The following is a 20,603-nucleotide window of genomic DNA, read 5'->3' on the forward strand; positions in this document are numbered from 1 at the left end:
TGAGTTCAAATCCGGCCTCAGACCTGACACTTGACACTTACTAGCTGTGTGACCCTGGGCAAGTCACTTAACCCCAATTGCCTAAAAGTAAAAAAAAAAAAGAACCTTGAATACCAGAAGTGTGTTTTTGTATTTGATCTTGGAGGAGATAGGGAGCCACTGGAGTTTATTGAGGGTAGCTGTGACGTAGCCAAGCATACTCTTTAGGAAAATTGCTTTGGCAGCTGAATGGAGGATGGACTGGGGAGGGGAAAAACTTGAGGCAGGCAGACCCCCCAGCAGCTATTGCAGTAATCCAGGCATGAGGCGATGAAAGGCCTGAAGGGAGTATTCACGTACACATCTTCAGATTTTCATTCATTCTTTCAATGAGCATTTAATAAGCAGTAAGTGTGTCAGTCTTTGTGAAAGGCACTGGGCATATGAAGATAAAAAACGAAACAGTCACTTCTTAAAGGAGCTTACATTCCTCAACATTCAGAATGTCTCTGAGGGCTTTACCTGCCCTCGTAGTGATGATCTGCACTCCGGGTCTTCCCTCCTCAAAACTAACCTGTCCTCTGTTCTTATCATGTACTAATGTGTGACATCTCCTGTTAGTGTTATGTCATAGGATTGTTTAACTTCTCATGTGCATGGTTTTGTCCCTTCCACTAGAGCATATTGTGTTCCTCATTATTATTAGCAATAATAACAATAATGTGTATATCTATCTCTCTCTCTATCTATCTATCTATCTATCTATCTATCTATCTATCTATCTATCTATGTGTCTGTGTGTCTGTCTGTCTATCCACCCATCTATCTATCTATCTATCTATCATCTATCTATATATCTATCTATCTATCTATCTATCTATCTATCTATCTATCTTTTATGCATCATAGTTGGCAGGGAGCTGCACTTGGAATCAGGAAGACTTGGGTTCCAAACCTGCCTCCATCACATATTGGTTGTGCACTCACTTCACCTCTCAAGGCCTCAGACAACTCTCTAAGACCAACGTCCAGAGAAAGCAGTGATCTGTCTGCATTGGTAGATTGAATTTCCATACCAAGGGTTTCCTTACACCAATGAAATCATAGGTCTGGTCATCCCCCACCCCCCCCAACACAGCAATCTCACTTTTGGTCTTTCAGATTTGCCAAGCGCTTTCCTTACAGTTAGAGTGTTCATGCCCTACAATGTAAGGGGCAGAGATCATGCCTTGCATTGTTTTTGTGGTCCTCATAGTATCCTGTACATAGTTGAAGCTTGGTTAATATTTGTTGAAACCAGTTGGACTCCAGAGCCTCTCTGGGCATGGTGGAGAAAGTCCTTCTAGGTTGAATCTGGGGGTTTATTTGGTTTGGACCTTTTGAAAGTACCCAGGGCTTATTGGAATACTAGGGTACTTCTTGGACCTGGGGAATTCCCAGACCTGGTTGGTGGAGAGAGGTCTAGCCCAGCATGAACCACTGGAGAGGAGATCTGATTGACAGCCATAGGGGCCTTCTCTTCCCTGAGGACTGGGACCTGAAGCTAGCTAGCAAGGGTCAGTCAGTTGCTGGGGTCTGGGCTTGAGTGGCAGCTGGAGTTAGGAGGGTCAGACTAGGTTTCAAGGTCAGAATTAGATCTGGGTCTGGCCTGGAGAAGGGGGAAGGAAGAATCTGAGGAAGGTAGCATGGTATACGTGTAAAGTCTCCTGGACTTGTTTCCAGGGGACCTGAGTTCAAACTCACTTACTGTGTGACCCAGGGCCAGTCACTTGATCTTTGGGAATACATATATAAAATAAGCACAATAGTGCTGAGAAAAAAGCGCTGAATTTGGAGTCTGGACACTTGGTTTCAAACATCGGGGAGGAAATAAGCTTTTTTATAACATCTACCATATGCCGGGCACTGTGCTAAGCACTGTTACAAATATCTCATTTGATCCTCACGACAACCCTTCCATGTAGGTGCTCTACTATCTACGTTTTATGTTGGATAAAACGGAGGCAGACAGAGGTCGTTATTTGCTACCAGGGATCATGGAAGGCATTCTGGATGCCTGGATCCTGGATGGGACTTGATTTGACCTTCAAAGGCTGACTGTCCAATAAGAGGCAGCAGCCAGCTCTTGGGACCAGAAAGGTAGAATCCTAGAAACCTGGAAATTCAGGGCGTGAAGGAACTTTGTGAGCCCCAGCCTAACTGTCCTTGTTGCCCACTTGAGTCATTTACTACCTCTCTGATGTTGTAGGTAAAACCTCCCTGGGCGTCAATGTTTTCCTCTAGAAAACGAGGAGGTTGAACTAGAAGGACCCTTCCAACTTTGGACCTAGGAATCTGTACAATTCTAGTACTTCGAAAGGGTTGTGAATATCTAATGTCAGCTGAAAAGGGAAGCTCTCAGGATGTGTTGCTAGCCAGGGTCCTGAAGGGTTTATATAACTGATACGGGGGTTAAGGGTCTTAAAGTAATGATGCTTTTGAATTCTGGGCACTCCAGGGTGAAAGCCTAGGTAAGAGAGCTCCTAGGCTCCCCAAGACCTTCGTGCCATGCCTCAGACACAAACAGATCTTTAAATACCTGGCTGTATGGGAAAAGTTCCTTGTTAAGTAGCACACAACTGTACAGCAGTTCCAGTGACACCCCCTACCCTGTCTGCTGCCTTGAACCAGAGGATGGTAGGGATGGAATGGTTTTTAGAGATACTATGGTCTAGCAATAGTTCTGCGAGATCAAATTCCATCTCTTCTACTTACTTCTTATGTGGAACCTTGGACAATTCACTTACCCTCTCCTTGCCTCAGTTTCCTCCTGGGTAAGATGAGGAGGTTGGAATAGGTGCCCTTTAAGGTCCCTTCTAGCTCTAAAGCTACAAACACATTTTACAGAAGAGAAAACTGAGGCTCAGATGGAGGAAGTGACATATCCTTGGGCATACAGCTAGTTGGTGGGGACAGGAAATCTCAGAATCCTGGTGTCCTTGCTTCTAATCCAGCAATGATTCCCACCAGCCTGAGAAGCCTAAACTTTATTAAAGGAGTCATAGGGAGATATTAAGGGACTGATAGGTGGTACAGTGGATAGAATGCTGGCCCTGGAATCAGGAAGACTCATATCCCTGTGTTCAAATCCGGCTTCAGACTAGTTGTGTGACCCTGTTTGCCTTAGTTTCCTCATATGTAAAATGAGCTGGAGAAGGAAATGGTAAACCACTTCATTGCCAAGAAAACCCCAAATGGGGTCACAGAGAGTCAGACATGACTGAAAAATAACTGAGAAGGGGAGCTTTTGAGGGTAGTGGAGCAAGGAATGAGGTAATCAGAACTGGATGTAGAAAGACGGCCCTGGAAGTTTTTCCAAGTGGAGCGGTGGGCTGAATCCAACGAGATGAAACCTAATGAATATGCTGATTACCTCCGAATTATTTTGTGTCTATGCTGTTGGCATGTTGTTCCACCCCCCTCCCCCCATTAGCCTCCTCCCCCCAGTGCTTAGTCCAGTGCTTGGAACACAACTGACCCTTAACAAATGCTTTCTGACTTGATTAATAGAGATGAATGTAAGGTCTTGCCCTTGGGCGCCAAAATCCAGTTTACAGGACCAGAGGAGAGCGGTGTGGCAAGAGTCTGAGGCTTTAGTGGACAGTAGGTCCAGTCTGAGTCGGCAGGATGATGTAGCTGCCAGGAAAGTGAATTTGCTAGTGAGCTAACGAGGGGACAGTCCCATTGTCCTCTGCCCTAAATCTACCATGTTGGGAGGATCGTCTTTCACTCTGGGTGTTGCAGTTTAGGAAGCTGGTGAGAGGCCAGAGGAAAGTGACCAGGATTTACACAGGGTCTCTAGATCATAGCATAGGAGGTTCAATGAAAGGAATTGGGAATATTTAGCCCAGAGAAAAGAAGGCTCAGGGACACCATAACATCTGACTTAGGTATTTGAAAGGCAATGATACGCAACCTTCTCTTTCTGAATCCAGAAAGCTGGACTAGAAGTAATTAGTGCAAGTTGTAAAGAGACATATTTAGGCTTGAAATCAGGTTCCAACTCCCAGAGCTATCCCAAAGTAGAGTGGACTAGCTGGGAAGTAGTGAGCTCCCCATCTTTGGAAGTCTTCTAGCTGAGGCGGCATGACCACTCACTGGGGGCATTGTAAAAGAAAATCCTTTCAGATGTGGGTTAGGTTAGGTGCCTCTAAGGTCCCTTCCAACTATGAAATACAATCAATTCGGAGTGGATTGGAGGAGAAGAGACATGGAGGCAAGGAGGTTCATTTCAGAGGCTATTGAAACAAGCTAGGTAAGTAAGAATGACTGTCTGATTTGGGGGTGGGGGGTGGGAGTGGGAATGCCCAGGGATGAATATGAAGGCCATAGTGAAGGAAAGGTCTCCAGGGCTTGGGGGGAGGAAAGGAAGAAGGGGGAATCAAGGGTGACTCCAGGGTTCTGAGCCAGAGCAAATCATAATCATGCTAGCTAGCAAACCTCTCGCTCCTATAGTGCTTTAAGGTTTGCCATTTTGTTTTTAATTAAAATTTTTGATAGTTTTTGTTTTTCAATCACCTTCATTTCCAAATACAAGTTGTACCAAAAGTCTTAGTGCAGTTTGAATTTATTAAAGATTCAAGGGAAATAGGAAGGAAAAAAACACTTGTATGGTCCCCACTATGTGCTAAGTGGTTTTTACCAATGTTATCTCATTTGATCCTTGGACAACCATGGGAGGTAGGTGCTATTACTATTAGATTATTATTTACAGTTGAGGAAACTGAGGCATATAGAGGTGACTAGTCCAGGGTCACACAGTGTCTGAGGCTGGATTTGAACTCATGTCTTTCTGGCTCCAGGCCCAACTTGAAGCTTTAATATATTAAATATATCTCGTCTGCCTCTCCTTCCCAGAGAGATATTCCTTATACCAAAGAACGAAAGAGAAAAAAGAAATAAAGCAATTAAATGAAAATACCCAATGCACCAGCATAGTCTGACAATATGGTTCCACAAGCATAGTCCCCCACCTCTGCAAAAGAAGGAAGAGAGGCACATTTAGAGAAAAAAAGTCGCATATTTAGGGCCAGGCTCTAAGGCTTCCAAAGACCTTGATGTAGGTAGTGCACGCTGATCATCCCCATTTTAAAGATGAGTAAATTGAAGCTCCCATGGGTAATGTGATGAACTTCCAATTACATGGGTAGGAATTGCTCAAGACAGGATTTGAATCCAGGTTTCCTGTGATCTCTTTATTACTTCTCCTTATAAGAAAAGTGACAGAAACCACCACAGAATCACAAGACATGGGAGCTGGAAAGGAGCTCAGAGAGCATTAAAGGCAGATCCCTTACTTTATAGAAGAGGAAACAGCCCCAGAAAGGGGAAGTAACTTACCTAAGGGCATATATCTAAGCAATCAACCAAGCCACATGTATTTATTTAGTGTCTCCCCTGTGCCAGGCGCTGTCCTTGGTGCTGAGAGGGCAACAACAAAGAAGAAATAGGTCCTGCCCTCCGGGAAATTACATTTTAATGGGACAGGGGACACAACATAGATATATACAAAATGCACAGAGAACAGAAACAAGCCAGAATGGGACTGAGCTAGAATTCAAACTCAAGTCTTCTCACTCTAGCTCTGAGTTCTTTCTATGACATCATATGAGAAGCTGGAGGGAGCCACCATCCCATGAACCTGGCTGAGCAAGCCCTGGTCAGATCCAGAGCTGTCACAGTGCACAGCTGGGGAGAAGGGAAAACTTCAAGGAATCTTCCCATCAGAGGTGGTTACAGTCCAGGGTGCCCATTGGACCCTAGAGCCAAAGCTGAGGGAGAGGGAATCACGAGAATTAGGGATTAACTGGGAGCAGTTAATCATTGCTGGTAATTGCACCCTTAATCATCTAGCATTAAGATTAATAATTCATCCAGAGGTAAAGGTGATAGTGGGAAGATAATAGTCAGAGACAGTGCAATACTGATATGGCCTATACCTCTGAACTATGGCCTCTGTAGGGATCAATCCTGACTAAAAGAATGACAGCTGAGTATCAAGCAATCAACAGTCATTTATTAAGCCCTTACTATGTGCCAGGCCCTGTGACAATAAATGAAGACAATGAAGGAACCCAGCCCTACTCACAAGGATGTTACAATCTAACAGGGCAGACAAGCAGGACAGATGGAAGTGTATTCAGAATAGCTGTAAAGAGAGTAATTACAAGCACACACAACATAGTTGATGACAAGGTAGTTGGGAGAGAAGATACCAGCATTTGTGGGGATCATGAAAAGCTTCACAAAGAAGATAGCGCTTGAACTGAATCTTGAAGGAAGAGGGAGATTCTATGAGGTAGAGGTGGGGGGGGAGTGCATTCCAGGGAGGGGCTTAGCCAGTGCAAAGCGTAGAGGAGGAGATGGGGTATTGTGCATAAGGAACAGAGAAAATGCCATTTTGTTGGAATAATGGGTGTGAGCCAGGGAATGATGTCTAATGAGGCTGGAAAGGGAGGTTGGGGTCAGGTCATGAAGAACTCCAAAATCCAAACAGAAGAGTCACATTTGATCTGATTGAAGAGGAACATGGCCAGATCTATGATTAAGGAAAATTCGGGAAGGATAGACTAGGGGGAGATGAGATTGGGAGGCCATTTAGGAGGCTGTTACAGTAATCTTGATGATGACCTGGACTAAGGAGGTTAGCTGTGCGAGTAGAGAGAAGAGGTTGCATTTGAGAGATGATTTTGTTGTTGAGTCGTTTGAGATGTTTGTGACTTTCCATGGCCATTTAGGGTTTTTTCAAAAGAAGCTGGAGTGGTTTGGCTTTTATTCTCCAGCTCATTTGATAGATAAGGAAATTGAGGCAAACAGGGTAAGTGACTCTCAGAGTCACATATAGAAGTGTCTGAGTCTGGATTTGAACTCAGGAAGATAAGTCTTCCTGACTCCAGGCTCAGCTCGCTATGCACTGTGTCACCTGGCGGCCCTTTAGAAATGTTACAGACATTAAATGGCAAGATTGGGCAATAATTGGACATGTGGAGTGAGGGAGAGTGAGGGTAATGCCAAAGTTACACATCCAGGAGACTGGAAGAATGGTAGATACCAAGTACATGAGGAGTGATAGCCAGAGAAGGAAGTTTTGGTTTGGGAGTTATGGGGGTGCCAAATGGAGCCATAGGGTTGTCTCATGGTCACACCCTTTCCAGGAACAATAGTAATACCCATGGTAATTGGTTCCAGCCCAGTGGAAATATGCAATACCAATACAAGTAATGAGACCAGTATTTGAATTCCATTGAAACTGCTTCCTACGAAGTTACTAATGCTCTCTTAGTTCCCTTATCCAATGGCCTTTTCTCAGTCCTCATTCTCCTTGACCTCTCTGCAGCCTTTAACACTGTTGATCATCCTTTTCTTGAAACTCATATCTTTAGGCTTTCAGGCACCACTCTCTCCTGGTTCTCCTCCTGCCTCTATGACTACCCTTTCTTTGTCTTCTTTGCTGGATCCTTACCCAAGTCATACCTGTGGGTGTCCCTCAGGGCTCTGTCCTGGGCACTCTTCTCTTCTCCCTCTACACTACTTCACTTGGTGATCTCATCATGGATTGAATTATCATCTCTATACTGATGATTCTCAAATCTATCTTTCTTTCCCCAACCCCTCTACTGACCTCCAATTTCACATTTCCAACTGCCTTTCAGACATCTTGAATGGGATGTCTAGGAGATATCTTAAATTCAGCATGTCCTAAACCAAATTCATCATCTTTTCCCCAAAGTGCTTTCCCCCTCCTAACCTTATTACTGCCAGGGCAACATCCTCCTCCTGATCCCTCATTCTGGAAACTTAGGAGTCATCCTGGATTCTTCACTATCTCTCACCCCTCCCCACCATATCAGATCTTTTGTCAAGACCTGTCAATTTTCCCTTTGCAGCATCTCTCAAGTGAGCCCCATGCTAGAATTATTGCAATAGCTGCTGGCATTGGGAGGAGATGGTCTGCCTGCCTCAAGTTTCTTCCCATTCGACTCCATCCTCCCTTCAGCCACCAAAGAGATTTTCCTAAGGCACAGGTTTGGCCATGTTATCCCATCATTCCCCTGCCCCCTCCCACCCAATAAACTCCAGAGGCTCCTTATTGTCTCCAGGATCAAATAAAAAATCCTTTCCTCGGCATTCGAAGCCCTTCGTTACCTAGCCCTCTTCTACCTTCCCAGTGTTCTCACTTCTTACTCGCCAGCACATACTCTTCAGTCCAGTGACACTGACTTCCTGGCTCTTCTACAAACCAGACCCTCCATTTCTTGCCCCTGACTGTCCCCCATGGCTGGAACACTCTCTCTCCTCATCTCAAATTACTGGCTTCCCTGGATTCCTTCAAGTCTCAACCAAAATCCCATCTTTTACAGCAAGTCCATCCCAACTCTTCTTAATTCTAGTGTCTTCCTTTTGTTAATTATTTCCTATTTACCCAGTAGTATTTGCTTGTTTGCACATATTTGTTTGCATGTTGTCTCTCCCATTAGATTGTAAGCTCCTTGTGGTCAGGGATTGTCCTTTTGCCTCTTTTTGAATCCCCAAAGCTTAGCGCAGTGCCTGGCACATAGTAGGTGCTTAATATTTATTGACTGATTAACCACTTGATGGGTCCTGAGTGTATTGATTTGATGATGGTTCTCAGAGGTGGGAAGGTGGGAGAGTATGTGGTGCTGATACATTTGGCAGGAAGGTAGCAGGAGTGAACCACATGGTCTGGGGAGTCAGGGAGCTCCCATGAAGTGGGTACCGTAATACTCCTTATAGACCATCTCATCCAACTGCCCAATTTTTCAGAAGAGGAAGGTGAAGCTCAGAGAGGGGAACCCCAAGGTCCCACCATAATGTTGTGGCAGAGTAGAACCTAGAACTTGGTATGCTTGTGTTCTTCATGAACCATGCAACTTATCACTTAAAATCAAGACAGCTTTATTCTGTTCCCTGTTTCACACACATACATCTTCTCTTCCCAACTAGACCATGAATTCCTTGGGGGCTTCTGCGGCAGCCTTCACAGCCTCACTAAGCTTTAGGGCTGGACACAGCGGGTGGTGTTAAGGAAGCACAGATTTTCTGATGGATTGTCTTCTGTCTGGCTCCTTCCTGCCCCTCCTGTCCCTGCCCTGTTCATAGCTCTCATCAGCATCATCTGAGAGTTCTCCTCATCCAGGTTAGCCCTGCTTTGGCCATGTCCTCACTCTCTTTCATGTCTCCTGATGGTGGCCAGAGCTCCAGTGAATGAATCTGTCATGAGATGATCTGCAAGTGTCCAGCATGAGGGATTCTGACCTTGACTTACCGTTTGCTTCCAGATCGGTGCCTCTCTCTTTGCCAGTAATATTGGCAGTGGCCAGATTGTGGGGTTGGCCGGAACTGGAGCAACATCAGGCATCGCCATAGGAGGCTTTGAATGGAATGTGAGTAAAAGACATGGAATGTTGGAGTAGGAGAGACAGCAAAATGTTGAAGCTTAGAGAGCCTTAGAACATGGATGCTAGAGCTGGGAAGGGTTTTAGAACAGGGAAGGGCAGGGCTGAGAGGACCCCTATAACAGAGAATGTCGGAGTTGGGAATGGAACTTATTTAGGCCAAGCTCCTCATTTTACAGAGGAGGAAATTAAGGCACAGAGAGAAGAAATGGCTTGGCATATGTCATGTAGCAAATTTGCGATATTAGCATGGTTCCTTCTATCTTCCTTTTGACGTCACAAACCCATCCTTTCAGCTCTTGTCTGTGATGTGGGCCTTTCCTCATTAAACATTTGTCATTAGATTATCTTTGAAAAGCAAGGATGTAGCCTCATCTGGAGGTCAGAGGACTGTGGAAAGTTGTTGCTAGCCTTTGGTCTCTACTGAGAATGTGGAACCTTCTGAGTCCTTCTGCATTGCCCATCAAGTCCTGTCCCCATCAGGGACATTGAATAGGGAGCCCTCCAGCCTATTTGTTCTGTCCAAGACATTTTATCCCTACACTTCTTTATGGTCAAAGGGAAGGAGAGGCTGCGTGATATTGTACTGGATGCCAAAAGCCATCTCTGGGTCATCTGTTGACCCATCTTAGTTGAAACCCTCTGTGGTCATTGGATTTGCAGGTAATGCATAGGCCAAGATGGGAGACAAGTTGTGTCTGTTTTCTAAAGAATTCCTTCTTGGTTTCAGGCCCTGGTGCTTGTGGTTGTCCTGGGCTGGGTGTTTGTACCAATCTACATTAAGGCTGGGGTGAGTATTTGTACTCTACTACTTGGTTACCTACCTGCAAGTGTTGAAGGTATGCTGATAGAATCCAGGGAAACATGGTTGACTTTTCCCAGTGAGGTGGTAGAGAAAATTTAGCTTCTGGTCTTTGGCCCTGAGTTCCCAAGATATTGACTGGTCTAGAAACACAAGATTTCACTGATGGAGAGGACCTCAGAACCCATACAGTCCAATTTCTACCTGGATGAGAATTCCCTCATACCTAACAAATATTCATCTGGGGTCAGTGTGAGGGAAGCTACAAATTAGTGAGACAATGTCTGTGTGTGCATGAGAGAGGTGGTCTCCCCACAAGTGAGCTTGTGAATGCATGCAACCATTTAATATTTATGCATATATGTGGAAATGGGTGGGAGCGTGTGCCTACAACTGTGAATGTGTGTGAATGTGGAGGTGTTCACCTCCAATTGTGTTGATGTTTCAACTTGTGTAAGTGTGCACCTAACTGCTGATTTCAGAATTTTTGCCTGTGTCTGAGAGATTCTGGGCATGTGCTTGAAAGTATGAGTGTAAATGTGGGTGAGATGCCTGATAGAACTTTCCTATAAAAAACTTGACTGCTGTCCTTTCTCTTCTCTTAGGAAATGCTTAGTTGCTTCACCTGTTTGTTTTACTTTCTGGCTTGTCTCACCACCTGCCTTCTCCTTTCCTTGTGTTCTGCCCTTCAGGACCCTTCTTCCTTAATCTTTTTCTTCCTTCACATTGATCCCTCCATCTCCTTTCACATAGGTTGTTTTCTTTTGGCCTAGTCTCCAGTTCTCTCGAATTTCTCCTTCTCAAATTCAATCCCTGCTCTTCATCACAAGCCTAATCCCCTTCAGATCACAATTTCCTTTTTCTGCTTCTTCAGCATAAGCCTTTCTCTCTTCTGCTCTTCCCACAGAAGCTGGAAATGGTTATCGTGTGATTGTGGGAATATGTATATAAAACCCTTTGCTCTTCAGGATTCAGAGTGTACTCCCAATTATGCACCTGAAGAAACTTGTTTCTTTAGTATATTATCTTTATTATTTATATATAATGTATCATCTTTGTTCTCGATATGTAAATAGCCCACTGGGAATCCTCAGTCTCAGACAAAGAAGTCAGAACTGACTCTATCCCAGCCATGACTAAACTGGGGCCTGGGAACTCAGAATTAAGGATTGATGCCATCTTCAACAAGGGGGGGTTTCCTGTCTTTTAGACTTCTGTGCGATCTGTCTAGTACTGCTCTTATATCTTACATACATTGCAGGTGGTGACAATGCCGGAATACCTGAGGAAGCGATTTGGTGGGACACGCATACAAATCTATCTGTCTCTCCTTTCTGTGTTGCTTTACATTTTTACCAAAATCTCGGTGAGTTCCTCTCCCCTGACTACCCATTACAGTGAATGTCTTTGCTTTCAGCTAATTGTGTCCTCTGGCTGATGAGAATTAAGGTAAGCACACTGGTGGAGGCTCATGAGTTATACAATTTAGGAGTGCAGACCCACAGAGTTCTTTTGACCTGGTGATAGTCCGAGGATCATCTATGATACCACAACCTTGTGATATTTCCTCTTTCACTCTCCTTCTTTTCCTTCCCCTCCTTCTCATTCCCCTTCCTGAATAATTTCCATTTCTAGAACGCAGTGAGATTTACAAAGTTCTTTCTCCATGACAACCCCTTAATGCAAGAATTGTTGTGCCTGTATTACTGTTGAGAAAACTGAGTTCCAGGTGTCATGACTTCCCCATGGTTACACAGGTAAATTCATTCCTTCAAGTGGACCATGGGCATCAGTTGCTCAGGGATAAGTGTGGGATCTGGGCCTTCAACCCAAGTGTCCTGACTCCCATTACACCATGTTCTTACCTCTCCTGTAGGGAAGGGAAAGAAGGAATTTTGTCCACTCCCATGAACTGGGACTCAGCAAGATAAAGATATAAAATTCTTCCTTACATGGAGACAAGTCAAGAGATAGAATTTTTCATTAATTAATTAATTAATTCATTCGCACACTTATTCATTCATTTGCTCCTTGGAATGGTGTAGGCTGAAAACATATTTGGAGACCAAAAGGGTTTCCACAAATGCATGGATGAAGGATCTGTTCTTCTTTAGAATTTCAACAGATCTGTGTTTTTGTGGGTGGGAGGGTTTTCTCCAGCGATGCAGAAACCAACCCCTCCCAGTGTCACAGTTCAGCAGGCCCTTGGAGATCATCTGGTCATGTAGTCCAAGCCTCTTATTTTTCTGATGAGAAAATAGAAGCCCAGAGCAATTGAATTGCTTGAAGCCTTCCAACCAGTAAATAGGGGAGGCAGCATTTGAATCCAGGTCCTTGGAGTTTCCTGTCCCTTGTTACTGATCCTGATGAAACAGGGAGCAAGACAGTATCAATTTGGGATGGGGCTGTGAAAGTAGTTGAGAGGTTTTTCTCTTGGGGATAGAGAATGAAATCTTCACATTACACCTTCTACTTCTGCTCTGGCCTCTGTACAAGTGCAATTCAATTCAATCTTATCGAATTGGATTCAATTAAATAAATATTTACCAAGTGCCTAAAATGTGCACTCATCATAGGATCATACATCATTCAGTCAGTCAACAACATTTATTAAGGTCCTACTATGTGTCAGGCACTGTGCTAAGTACTGGGGATATAAAAAGAGCAAGAATCGGTCCATGATATCCAGGAGTTATAGCCTAATGGGAGAGACAACATGCATATATGGAAGTATGGAAATAAATAGAGAAGGAAAGGAGAGAAGCTAGATCTGGACTCAGAAGATGAGGGTTCAGATTTCTGTGCTTGCTTATCTCTGTGTCTTTAGCCAGATCACTTCCCCTCTCTGGGGCTCAGTTTCCCCATCTGTGGAATGAAAGGGTTGGATATGATGGTTTCTCTTCCAGTGGGGACCTTCTACAAAGTGGTACATGAATGGCTGTGGTCCAATCTGCTTGTTGATGCATGTGTAGTGTGTGTAGGAGGGGAGCTGGGCTCAGTCCTTCTCTGGAACCACCAAGTCCACAGTTCAGCTGGTGATGAGGGGCTGTGAGTCACAGTTGCCATGGCAGACCACTCTTTGCCCTCTGAGCCTGTGCTTGGGATAATAATATAAATGAACCTAAAAGTACTGGCCTTTCTCACCTCCCTCCCTCCAACTCCTTGCCTCTGATTACTGATTAAGCTGGCCTCATCCTGGAGCACCCCAACCACCTGTAGGGCTAGCCCAGGCTTCAATATTAGCAGAGTCTATGTGGCTGCACAGGGATTTGTCCTCTGGGTTTGACATGGACTGGGATGCCAATGGGGCTGGCCTCAATGTAGACAGTGTAGGAGACTGAACCTCCCAGTGAGATTTCACAGAAAGCCAATCTCTGAGTTGGGAGGACCCTTAGAGGCATCTAGTCCAACCCATACCTAAAGAACAATCCCCTGTGCCATACCCCTGACAACTGGTCACTCAGCCCTTGCTTCTTCCCAGGGCAGCCACTTTTTAAAAAAAATAGTGTTTTATTTTATTTTTTGCCAATTATATGTAAAGACAATTTGTAGCATTCTTTTTTTTTTTTTAAGTGAGGCAATCAGAGTTAAGTGAATTGCCCAATGTCACATAGCTAGTATGTGTTTGGTCTGAGGCAGGATTTGAACTCAGGTCCTCCTGACTTCAGGGCTGGTGTTGTATCCACTGTGCCATCTCGCTGCCCCTGTGGCCTTCATCTTTACAGGATTTTGAGTTCCAAATTTTTTCCCCTCTCTCCTCTCTCCTCTTCCTAAATGGTAAGCAATATGATATAGGTTATCTGCGTTGAGGGGAGCCACTTTTAGTCAGTTTCTATTGCTAGGAAGCCTATCCTCATGTTGTTGTTCTTTCCAGTTATTTTTCGGTCTTGTTTCATTCTCTGCAACCCCATTTGGGGTTTCCTTGTCAGAGATACTGGAGTGGTTTGCCGCTTCATTCTCCAGCTCATTTTACAGATGAGGAAACTGAGGCAATGAGGGTGAAGTGACTTGGCTAGGGTCACAATGCTAGTAAGTGTCAGAGGCTGGATTTGAACTCAGGTAGATGAGTCTTCCTGACTCCTGGCACAGTACTCTGTGCAGCATGGCGCCCCTAGTGGCCTATCCCATTCTGGACATCCAGCCTGTAATGGTCTTTTTTCCTCCTCCCCTCACTGCTCTTGGTTTGGCCCTCTGGCCTCAAGTAGAACAAAGCTAGTTTCTTCCACAAGACAGGCCTTCAAGTGCTTGAAGGGAGCTACCATCTCCCCACTGCCACCCCCTTCTGAGTCTTTTTTTTTCCCACACTAACCACCCTTGATTTCTTCACCCAATCCTCATGGGTTGACCTCGATGTCCTTCACTCTCTGCTTGCCCTCCTCTGCCTCCTCTTCAGAGGGTCCAGGAATCTTCCAATCTCCCTGCATGCCAACCACAAAAGCACACCCTCCCCAACTACTGCCCAGAGCCTGAAAGGTCATCGCCAGGGCCAGAGTTCTGGACAAGTTACTTCCCCTCTAGGGCCTCAGTTTCCCTTCTCTGTAACATGAAAAAGTTAGGCTTGATCTTTGGGACCCCCTTCTGTTCCTCAGTTCTTCTAAAAATTTTATTTTTATTGGCAGGATTTTTTTTTACAGTGCTTTCACTTCCCAATATATCCCTTCTCCCACCCAGAGACCCATCCCTTATCAGAAAGAATAAAGAGAAAGAAAGGACATCAAGAAAACCAAGCAGCCAGGGGCAGCGAGGTGGCACAGTGGTTAGAGCACCAGCCCTGGAGTCAGGAGCACCTGAGTTCAAATCTGACCTCAGACCAAACACTTGACACTTAACTAGCTGTGTGACCCTGGGCGAGTCACTTAACCCCAACTGCCTAAAAAGGAAAAAAAATATGAAAAAAAAAGAAAACCAAGCAGCCTATCAAGTGTGCCTGACACTGTATGCCCTGTTGTATGCCTCTAGTCCCCCACCTCTTCACAGAGGGGAGGGGGAGTCAGCTCTGAATTCTATGGCTCTGTGACTCTTGAGCAACAGCAGTGCTCCAGACACAAAGGGCTTCAAGATAGACAGAGAGCCTGGGAACTCAGAGACACAGGGTGTTAAACCCTGTATGGAGAGATGAAAACTGCGTTGTATAGATAGGGAAAATTCCAATGACGGGCCCCATGCAAACCACTGTTTCCATAGGCAGGAGGAGAGAAAGAGAACGATGAAAGAAGGGAGAGGAGGAAGAGAGGGAGAGAGGGAAGGAGGAAGAGGAGGAGGAGGAGGAGAAGAAGAAGGAAAAGAAAAAGAAGGGAGGAGGAAGAGGAAGAGGAGGAGGAGGAGGAGGAGAAGGAGAAGGTGAAGAAGAAGGAGGAGGAGAAGAAGAAGGAAAAGAAGAAGGGAGCAGGAAGAGGAAGAGGAGGAGACGAAGAAGGTGAAGAAGAAGGAGGAGGAGGAGGAGGAAGAGGAGGAGAAGGAAGGAAAAGAAGAGGAAGAAGAAGAAAAGAAAGAAGAGAAAGAAAAGGAAGGAGAGAATGAGAGAGAGGAGAGGAAGAGGAAGAGGAGTAGTGATAGAGTTTGAATGGAGACAGAGATATAGAGAGTGAGCAAATGATCAGGAAGACCCTGCCCAAAGTTAGGGGACAGGGGCACAGAAAGAGAAGACTAATGTCCCCAAATGTGAATTTTGATGAGTTCTTAGGTTCCCAGCATTTCAGAGGCCGCATTAGGAGAGTTATAATTTTGGGCATGAGGGAGGCTGTAGTCCTGCTGCCCTCTGCCCTGCTCAGAACCCATCTGGATCACTGGGTTCAGGTCTGGGAGATATAGTTTAGGCAGGATGTGGAGAAGTTGGAGAAGGTCCACAGGAGGGCAACCAAGATGATGGAGGCCTTGACATCACGCTATATGAGGATCATTGAAAGGAACTGGGCATATTCAGCCTGGAGCAGAGAAGACTCACATTGGGTACGGGAAAGCTGCCTCTTAAGTATTTGAAGGGCTGTCAGATTGAAGAGGAATTACACTTTTTCTCCTTGGTCCCCTGGAGGGCAGAGGCAGAAGCAATGAGTGGAAGTTGGTGAGGCAGATTTAGGCTTGATGGAAAGGAAAGCTTCCAGATAATCAGCCCTGGAATGGGCTGTCTCTGGAGGTCATGGGAGGATTTCCAGGCAGGCTGGATGCTCACTTGTCAGGGAAGTTGTAGAGAGGATTTCTTTCTTTTCAGGCCTGTATTGGACTAGATGGACTCTGAGGGTCCTGGTGGGCCCCTGAGATTCTACAAGAGTTTAAAGATGCTTTGGAGGACATCTGACAGCCCGAATCTGAATGGCAGTCTCCTTGATGGTATCCTCTTCTACTGGTCATCTTGTTACTTTTGAAACATCTGCAACAACAGGGAGCTCGCTACTTCATTAGGAAGTCCCTGCTGTCTTGGGCTGGCTCTGAGGGTTTGGACTTCCCATTTTTTTTCCATCAGAAGAGTAACATGAGTGAATCAAGAAAATAAGGTATTTACATCACACCCAGGCCAAGGCTGAGTGTTTTTTAGGGACAAGGGTATCAAGGAAGTGTATGCTACTGAGGTGAAGAATGAGCAAAGTAACGGGTTTTCTCCGATACCTTTTTCTTCTTCTTTCTTTTCTCTTTTCATGGAAGCGTTGGATTTGACAGGCACTGAGGTATCTTCCAATTCTCCAATTCTGTGAATCTGTGGTGCATTTGGGAAGATTTATTGGAAGAGGTGACGTTTCAGACAGCTTCTACCTAGTGAGAGAGTTGGAGACTTGGTTGGCTGGTGAAAAGAAGATCACAGTCAGAAGGCCCAGATAATAATAACAAAAGACATTTACATAGCTTTCTGAGGTTTGCAAAATACTGTCCTGACTCACCGAAGTCTCACATTAACCCTACTGCTGTTCAGTCATGTCAGTTGTGTCTGACTCTTCACGTCCCATTTGGGGTTTTCTTGGTAAAGGCACTGGAGTGGTTTACCATTTCTTTCTTCAGCTCATTTTACAGTTGAGGAAACTGAGGCAAACAGGGTAAAGTGACTTGCCCAGTATCATACAGCTACTATGTGTCTGAGGCCAGATTATGAATCTTCCTGAGTCCAGCACTCTGTCCACTACATCACCTAGCTGCCCACACCAACCCTGTGATATTATTATTATCACCTTTTTACAGATAAGGAGACTGAGGCTCGAGATGAGAAGGGACTTGTCTAGGGTCACACAGCTAATAGTGTCTGAGGCAGGATTGGAATGCAGGGCTTCTTGATTCTGGGCCTGCCCCTGTGTGCACTACAGCACACTGCCTCCTGGATGTGGCTGTCTAGTGCGCAGACGTCCCTATGTCTGTGTGTGCAGCACACCCAAGATGGCTAGCTAGCTTTTATGCCTGAAGATCAACTCTTCACTCTTTGAAGCTTGATGCAATGTATGGTCCATTCTTAAAAACAGTGCTTTGTTTGCCCTTGAAAAGTATGGCATGAACGAGATGCTTAGCACAGTGCCTGGCACATAATAAATGCTTAATAAATGCTCACTGACTGACTTATTGACTGAATCCCTGAATTGTCACAGCTTTCCCAGGCAGCATCCACACTAGTGGATTCTTTCCTGTGCTGGGGGCACAGGTCACTGCTGATTAAGCCTATCATTTTGTGAATTGCATGTGACACTCAAATGGCATTATTGATGCTTATTACAACTGTTATCAGTAATGACAGTGGCTATAAAATTTTACAGTGACTTCTGTGACCACTTTGGGTCCTCAGGTCATATATGTGAGCTTTGACTATTTCTCATGTTGTGTATTCATCTCCTGCCTGTGCTAAAGGGATGACTGTAGGAATGACAGTTTTGGATTCCACAACTCAACTTCACAAGTACAAAATAGGAGATCTATGGCTGGATGGCAGTTTATCTGAAAAAGGTCTGGGCATACGAGTGGACCACAAGTGCAATTTAAATAAATAGTGATATGGCTGCCAAAAAAGCTAATGTGACTGTATGTTTTATTAAGAGAGGCAGAGTATACAGTATGTACATACTATTCTACCCTCATCAGAACATATCTGGAGTATGTGTTCAATTCTGGGTGACATATTTCAAGAAGGACATTGATCGATTGGAGAGGGTCCACAGGAGGGCAACTGGGAGAGTGAAGGACCTCAAGATCAAGCGTGGAAAGACTCAGACACAAAGCTGCCTTAGAGCATTTGAAAGACTTTCATATAGAAAAGGGATTAGGCTTGTACTATTTGACCTTGAAGAGCAGGATTGGGAATGCTGGAAAAGTTTCAAAGAGATAAATTTAGGCTTGAAACTAGAAAAAAAAGCTTACTAAAATTTTGAGGTATCCCAAAGTGCAATAAACTGCCTTTGAGGGATAGTGGGCTTCCAGTCACTGAAGGTCTTGAATCAGAGATCAGACGGTCACTTGTTGGGGATGGGGGAGAGAGGATTTCTCTTCAAGCCAAGTATTGGGGTAGATGGCTTCTTAGGTTTCTTTCTGTGATTCTGGGATCACATTTTTTCAGATGCAGAAATTAGGGCCCAGAGAACTTGAAACTACCTTCCCCTTTGTGGATCTTTAAGGGAGCAGACTAATCCAGTGTAACTTTAGAGGGGAAGAAGGAAGGACTAGTACCAGCGAAAAGTTGGAAAAAAATGACGTCTTATAGAAGGAAGAATTTGAAAAACTGGAGCTGTCCAGCATGAGGTTCCTTTGGGAGCTCTTGGTCACTAGAGCTGTTCAGGAGGAGGATGAATGACTGTTAAATCTGGGCAGGACATCAAACTAGATGCTCCCTGAGTTCCTTTTCAACCCTGAGATCTTATGATTCTACTGTGTCATGGGAAGAAATCATGTTTCATAATGATTGGTTAAAAGAACGAGGAATGTTTTATCTTGGAGAAGAGAAGAGAAGGTAGGTTGAATTGGAATACAACAGTTGTGTTAAAAAGTATTTGAAGGGCTGCCATGGGGAAAGAGGGATTGGACTTGATCTGTTTAGTCCCAAAGGGCAGAATCCGGAGCAACTGGGGGAGTCTTGCTGAGGTAAGACTCCTCTTGGTGTCAGGAAAAGCTTGCTAACAGAATTGTCCAAAAGACAGGTGGGCTGCGCCAGTGTGAAGGGCTGGGGTAGTCACAGTGAGCTTCCCCAAATTGAGACCTTCACATAGAGGCTGGTTGAACACTTACCAGGGGGGGTGTAGACGGAGTTTTTGTTTGGATTGGGTGGAACAACCAACATGGTTGCTTGACCTAGATGATCTCCACCTCTCCTTTTAATTCTGAGAGCCCATGACTCTGTGAAATGTGTATACCTCCAGTCAACATGTTGTAAATTTCTCCTTGAATTAAAAAAATGACTTGGAGAATCAGGCGGAAGATAATCAGAGACTTAAAGGCTTGTGGAAAACTTTCCTTCCTGGAATGAATGGCTCCCTCAGGGCATCAAGACCCATCTTGGCTTAGAATTCTTTTTCTTTTTTAATATTTATTTTTAAAATTAATTTATTTTGAATTATCAACAATCACTTCCATTTTCCATTTTAAATTTTTCTCCCCCTCCCTCCCCACCTCCCTCCCCAAGGCAGCATGCAATCTGATACAGGCTCTACATATACATTCCTATCAAACATATTTTCACATTAGTGATGTTATAAGGAAGGATTAGGACCAATAAGAGGAACCACCAGAAAGAGGAAACAAAACAAAACAGAAGAAAAAAAACAGCAAATAGTCTGCTTCGATCTGCATTCAAACTCCATAGTTCTTTCTTTCGATGTGGGTAGCATTTTCCATCATGGGGCCTTTGGAGATGTCTTAGACCCTTGTATTGCTGAGAAGGGCTAAGTCTATCAATATTAGTCATCACACTACATGGCTGTTACTGTGTACAATGTTCTCCTGGTTCTGCTCCCTTCACTCAGCATCAGTCCACACAAGTCTTTCGAGGTTTTTCTGAAGTCTTGGCTTAGAATTCTTTTTTTTTTTTGGGCAATTGGGGTTAAGTGACTTACCCAGGGTCACACAGCTAGTATGTGTCAAGTGTTTGGTCTGAGGCTGGATTTGAACTCAGGTCCTCCTGACTTCAGGGCTGGTGGTCTGTCCACTGTGCCACCTAGCTGCCCCGTTGGCTGAGAATTCTTAAGGTGAATAATCTCAGTTTGCAAGGTGAGGCAGCAGCAGTCAGAAGCTCTGGGTTTGAATTCTGGCTCTGCCCCTTCTTATCTGGGCAACTTTGGACAGGTCCCTTCCCTTCTTCGGGCCTCAGTTTCTTCCCCTATTAAAATGAAGAAGCAAGGGGCTGAAAAACCAATATACAAAGCCAGCAGGCTGGGCTTGACCTTAGACTTCCCCTCCAGCTCTTACTG

General features: G+C 44.7%; 1 protein-coding gene across 2 annotated transcripts in view; it reads left to right on the plus strand.

Annotated features, from left to right (window-relative positions):
- Window positions 1–20,603, plus strand: part of SLC5A1 (solute carrier family 5 member 1) — a 69,506-nt gene that overhangs the window by 18,355 nt on the left and 30,548 nt on the right. The window contains exons 3-5 of one of the 2 annotated variants that reach the window (XM_020996698.2): window positions 9,318–9,422; window positions 10,165–10,224; window positions 11,498–11,602. In XM_020996698.2, the coding sequence (XP_020852357.1) occupies window positions 9,318–9,422; window positions 10,165–10,224; window positions 11,498–11,602 (270 nt within the window). The remainder of the gene's footprint in view (window positions 1–9,317; window positions 9,423–10,164; window positions 10,225–11,497; window positions 11,603–20,603) is intronic. The other variant, XM_020996699.2, reaches the window with a different exon arrangement.

Source organism: Phascolarctos cinereus, unplaced genomic scaffold, assembly GCF_003287225.1.
Source record: "Phascolarctos cinereus isolate Bilbo 61053 unplaced genomic scaffold, phaCin_HiC Scaffold_4;HRSCAF=312, whole genome shotgun sequence".
Lineage (NCBI taxonomy): Eukaryota > Metazoa > Chordata > Mammalia > Diprotodontia > Phascolarctidae > Phascolarctos > Phascolarctos cinereus.